The 6,000-nt window shown below is 39.0% G+C and overlaps 1 protein-coding gene across 2 annotated transcripts in view; it reads right to left on the reverse strand.

The window, feature by feature from the left end:
- The window catches only part of LOC138022063 (ATP-binding cassette sub-family A member 2-like), a 78,521-nt gene that overhangs the window by 60,804 nt on the left and 11,717 nt on the right, over window positions 1-6,000 (reverse strand). For both annotated transcript variants that reach the window (XM_068869097.1, XM_068869093.1), the window contains exons 8-12: window positions 5,243-5,341; window positions 4,416-4,478; window positions 2,905-3,243; window positions 2,169-2,374; window positions 233-456 (exon numbers count right to left, since the gene is read on the reverse strand). In XM_068869097.1, coding sequence (XP_068725198.1) covers window positions 233-456; window positions 2,169-2,374; window positions 2,905-3,243; window positions 4,416-4,478; window positions 5,243-5,341 — 931 coding nt within the window. The remainder of the gene's footprint in view (window positions 1-232; window positions 457-2,168; window positions 2,375-2,904; window positions 3,244-4,415; window positions 4,479-5,242; window positions 5,342-6,000) is intronic.

Here is a 6,000-nt window from a genome sequence, read left to right on the forward strand (position 1 = left end):
AATTCCTGGGCTTGCTGTCTTTCTTCTCTAAGATTTTCTTCAACAGTTTGTCCGTTAGAGCTTGCCCTCGGTCTGACAGAGTGACAAGACTTGTCTTAACAAGCGCTTCATCATACAAAGTGAGTTTCAATCCCGCCGTACTCGTCAGCCCGGCAAATGCAAAAAGGAGAGAGACCTCTGCTAGTAGAGAAAACAAAGAGCTGCAAAGATACATTTCTCAGGACCGACTAACCTGCTACTACGTTAGAGGAGTCTCTGGCTTTTGAGTTGTTGACATTTAAGGCAAAATTCAACAGGGATTTCTCATCCTTGAAGCCCCTGAATATATTAAGATCAAGTTTTGAGGCCATGTCCAACCAGAGCTGTGCCACACTGTCAATAGTATCCAGCTGTTCTATTAAGGGATTAGAATTATCACAACTGCGGGTTAGCAGCTCGTCAAGACCTTGGTATTCTCTGTAAAGATAAAAGACAGGGAGAAGGAAGCGTTACGACGCGCAGCAATGTTTGCACTTACTCCCACATAGTCCGTCAAAGGTCGGGCATCATTAGCCATCTGTTTACATAAAACTGCACGGATATTGCAAAGTTACGCTGCAAAGTTTCCTTGCATGGCGTTGGCAGGTTTTTGCTTGATTTTTTCGCACGATTTTGTTTCGATAATTTCACTTCGTCTGTCAAAATAATAAATAGCTACAGCATACTGTCGGAAACACGAACCAACATATTAATCGGGCATTTAATCGTCAAGAGATGTGGCAAAAAAGCATCTGCGTACACGAGATACTTCGGAGATTAAGCATGCGCGTTGTTGAGACGCGGACGGCAACCGGAAGAGAATATTTCGCATGCCAGGACAGTGGTGTCTCCCATATTTTTATACCAATCACCTCTAACAGAAAAAAAGATACTTAGCAATGTATGTGTGGTTGTGTGGAGACAAGTTAAAAGGGAAAATAGCTCACTTCTGGTTGCAGTCCGCGTCTCAACGCGTGTGTAAGCTCCCTATTAAATTATGACTTTCCTAAGACCAAGATTGTCTCGAAACAAGTTGCAAACATTAGCGTTGCAGGAAGTAAATTTGCAATGCAGCGATTTTATCCATGCTAAGGATCTCATTGGAAAGGATGATACAGGGTGCATCTTCTTTGGAAATTATATTAGGACACAGAGATCCAAAGAATTTATATCGGTGGACCTGTCGTATTCCCACATAGGGTCTTCAAATTTTGCGTGACCAATCTAACCTACCGGGGTAATTCTATCCAAGTGATCTTCATACCTTATTTCAATGTCCTTATTTTCGTGCTAACTAAAATTTTGCGCAAATGGAAAGGAATATTTCACGGGACTTACATTTCGCGATTACGCGAAAGAACTATGTCAAAAAGAACTAAATTTCGCGAAAATTAGACCGTCTCAGTTCGTTTGACCCGAATTTATGGATGCGATTGCGAAGCACCGATGATCACCACTTGTGAAAAGGTGGGGGGTTGAAAATTCCAGTTGAAGTTGTTATTGAAATGGAGGCCACGACAAAGAACAGAAAAATAACTAACAAATACAAACAGTTTTGTTGTCGCGAGTGACAAGGAACCAGATATAGGAATGGATTATTTGACGACTGCACTAAGGATGCAAGATTATATTGATTCAGACGAAAAGAGGTCTATCTCCGAGACTTAAATAAATAACACGGACAAGATAATCTAAAGTTCATTTTACAGGGTTTCATAACAGGGTATTAATTTTCGTGCAAATTTCGCGATCTTTAAAAACTCGCAAAAACTAAGCCCCGCGAAAATTAGTACGAATAAGGTACATGTTGTTCAGATCGCCTGGGTGATTAGGTATTTCAAATAATTGCGCCGATAACCGGACGACGGGTTTCATTATTACAACCACAACGAATAATGGCGATAAATGCACATATTTGAGATGCGGGTTAGAGATGAAAAGGCCTTTCACGGGAACACATGCAGAGCCCAACAAGATGATCTGCTCCCAACTGATTGGCTTCATACATGTAGCTCATTTGGTAGAGCATTACACTGGCATCGCAGAGGTCATGGGTTCGAATCCCGTTGAAGCATCCTGAACTTCTCAGCCGTCTATAAGTGAGTGTGAGGACCACTTCTACCTTTCGATAACTAATGACAATATTTTACCTGAGCGAATCACCAGGCCTGTATCCAGTGGTATTAGATGTCAAGTCGTCATATCGTTGAAGACACTTGTGTTCACTATTTAGCACAAGCCCGAGGTAATGCTGAGACTCGTTACGTTGCAACACTGAACGGATCTTTTGTGAAGTTCTCAACCAATCTTCAGCGAGGTGCTCCAGTTTCTCTATGTCTGAAAACGTCCTGTTTGCCTGTAGAAAAAAACAGTTAAACGAAAATGAAATGACTTCATTAACCTGACGATAGTCATTAATTTTAAATCAAAAAGCATCCCAAGTTCTTTACTTTCCACAAGAGGAGAGATTCTGGGATTAAGGACAAAAAGTTTCCAAGCCTTTAGTTCAGTGTCCAGAGCTCCTGAATACTAGTTGTACAGAGCTTCTGAATACAGAACTTTCCTGGATACTAGCTTTAACATCTTTAGTCCGACACCAAGCCAAGCTCAAGATTTACAGCACGATAAAAAACATGGAAACAAAAATGTTTGCTCGTCTAGGGGTTGTACTTCCATGTTTGCAGCATGACATTGGCTTCACACAAGTAAGAAGCCATTGTGCTCTTAGGGGACGGTGTAACCCTGCAGGAATCTCGAACAATCATTCTCCATCGAGGGTATGGAGTTCATTACATGTACACTGTATTTCAGAGCTACAGTTTTGAAAACTTTAATCCCAAATTAAAAAAAAAAAGGTCTTATTTCAGAAGACACCATTTTAATCACCTTTTTGATGACATCATCAGCAGCAGTTCCATTGGGAGAATAGAGAATTATCGGATTGTGAAGCAAGGTGTACAGCATAATTCGCAGGGCCGCTGTTTTACAACCTTCTGTAAGGCAATGATAGTCATACATGTCCATATGATCCACCACTCTCTGAGATGGTTGCGCTTCAGGATCTGGTCCACATATGATTGGGCCTAGATTCTTCCACATTTCTTTTGTGCGTTCTTCACTAGACTTGTTTTGCAGACCTTCAGTGCTGGAGAGGTTAAGACGCAGTAGTCGGGCCAGCTCCATTCCTTCTTGCACAAGGTGAACGAACTCGGTTAAATTCCTCAGCTGAAAATTAAACCAGTGTGGGATTCAACCTTCTCATTATTTTCCTTACCGGTATGTCAGCCTTATTTTACAACGAGCACTTGGTTTTTTCTAAGCATTGAGTGGTCAGCCATATTTCCACTCAGAAGCTGGTCCTTTTACAAAGTCCTTTAACAAAGTCTAAACTCATAGTAGCTCTGACGAAGGGCTACCGCTCCAAACGTCAGCTTTCCAAATCGTTCACGGTGGTAATTCGACCTTTATCAACACATTTGATAAAACCAAATTTTCCTGTTTCACTCTCCCACCGAGGCAGCATCACAGTTTCTTTAGAAACTAGAAATTTCTAAATTCATAGTATGTTTATTTGCCTCACTTTTAACTTATTCTCAGAAAAAAACAACATACTAAGGGTACACTGCACTATGTGCGAAGGAATTTTTGCAGATTTTCTTTAAAATTCAAAGTATTTTAGTGATTTTTTGTGTTACAATATCTTGATTAATATCCAGCTCAATTCCGTAGTCCGAAGTCTAAAGTCCAAAGTCCATATTCTGTGACCCAACCATATGGTTAGGTATGATCGTTCGACCATGGTAAAAGTACCTTTTCTAACAATATCGGGAGAATTATAAAATAATTATGTAATAGACCTTTCCATAGCCTGTTCCAGGCTCCCAGATAGTTGGAAAAACGAAAAGAACTGTGTGTGAAAAACGAGTGGGGGCTTGGGTCGAGGCGAGGAAGCCTGAAAAATTCAGGACTTCACAAAATTTGAAATTTGAAATTGCGTCCATAACTATTTCATATTCGCAATTCAGTATGTGATTCATTTGATATATCATTTCATTGACTGATTCATTTCTCACGCAAAAATTAGAACCCAGAAATGACCAGCTCCCAATGTTAGGGCCTCTACTAACTATGGCTAGGGTTAGCTTCACAGCCCAGTTGATTAGAGCCTCACACCAGCATCCCTAGATCAGGCTGAAATTTTCAGGGTTCTCCATGCAATTGCTAAAATTGCGTCCATAACTGTGAAGATCATAGCTTTACTTGTTTAAACATTACTTCACAAATTGACGTCTCTTTGTTATACATGTACATGTATGTCTGTAATCCCTTTAAATGATTTTAATCCGTCAAGTCATCTGCAAGTGGAAAGTCTACCAAAAACATACTGAGAGACTTACATCTCCTCTGAGTTTTAACGTCGACTTGTTGAGAGCAACTAAGTCCTCTTGAGTGACATTCAACTAAAACAAATAGTATTGATAACAGTATAGTAGTAACTAGTTGCAATGGACTATTATTCATTGCATTACAGGCCCTGGACATGCAAAGTTAAAATCCCACTTTCCCATGAGCTTTCTCCACTTGCCTGGGTCTATTAACTATTCATAGCAGAAAAACAATGTAATCTTTTGTCTTGTGACATCTTTTCAGTTATTTCATTGATTGAGTGGTTGCTTGCCTGGTGGGGCAAGTAGTCAGAGAAAGTCATTTGCCCAAGAATGAAAATTAATCTACTGTACACTGTACTTGTCCTGCACAATAATTGGACAAGAGTTTTCTTGAGCAGTCCATTATACATATTCCTGACCCCAACATAACTCCCTTCTCAAATCAACCCAAGATAGTTTGATGATGATTAATGAGTATCAATGACAATAAAGCACTTTGTTGTTACCACTGTTGTTACCCCGTCAAAGTGACAGTGGCTTTAAGATGGAAGCATGTGCCGCATCCACAGCAGTACTTATAATAAATATTAATTGTATACATAAATATGTCTCTGCATGGCCAAATTAAGAACACCAACTTTTCAGGCAGGAATTTATCCCGATCAATACACTTTATTGAGGCAACTGACTGCGTTCATGTACAGTTTTTCTTTCTCTGTTGGTGCTTGATAATTTCTCCTTTACCTGCATTGAAGTATTATACCTTAATTTCTTAAAGGTGAACAACCATCATTACCATGACAGGTACTTGTGAAGTAAAGCAGAATACATCGTACCTTTTGCATAACAGCATTATGATCAATGCGGTATTTAATGAAGTCAGTAGCCATCTGTGCTTGCAAAGGTGTTAAATTGCACAAATACTCAAAGATTTTCTGTAGTAAAAAGAATAATTATGCATGTATCAAATAATTATTTAAATTAAAGTTTCTTATTCCACTACTATGCCATTTTACCATAATTGGTCAAGAGAATGTGCAAAATTTGAGACGGTAATACAAGTAGTGTCCTGGTTTAACCAATTTAGAACAGAGCAAAAACAGACAGCCTGAGAATTTAGCTTGTCATCGCTTGTCACTCATCACTTCATTTATCCAATCAAATAAAGGACATTTGACTGGCTTATTGTGCTGTTTACATTGTTTGCACGCACCCTAAAGGACAGATGATGCAGTTTTGAAAATAAAATAATATTGTTTATTTCTGGCGACCCATTTTGAATCAAACAAAGCTTTTAGAATTGTGTGTGTGGCTTACCCGCGCACGTTCAGCTGAAAACCCTTTTGAGCTTCCTTAATTCACATTGAATTTCATGCACTTGTGTCAAGATATGCACATGATTAGATTTTGGTTTTAATTAACACTAATTTCTACTGAAAGGGAGTAAAACTGAAATAATTTGTAAGAAAACCAGTGTAACTTTTAGATGTATTATTATCCAAGCAGCGATCAAGTAGCATGCAATCAATGTTCTTGTATCACTTCTTTTTTTCGAAAAAAGACTTACACTGGTCTACTTACAAATTATTTCAGT

Source organism: Montipora capricornis, chromosome 2 (assembly GCF_036669925.1).
Source record: "Montipora capricornis isolate CH-2021 chromosome 2, ASM3666992v2, whole genome shotgun sequence".
Classification (NCBI taxonomy): Eukaryota; Metazoa; Cnidaria; class Anthozoa; order Scleractinia; family Acroporidae; genus Montipora; species Montipora capricornis.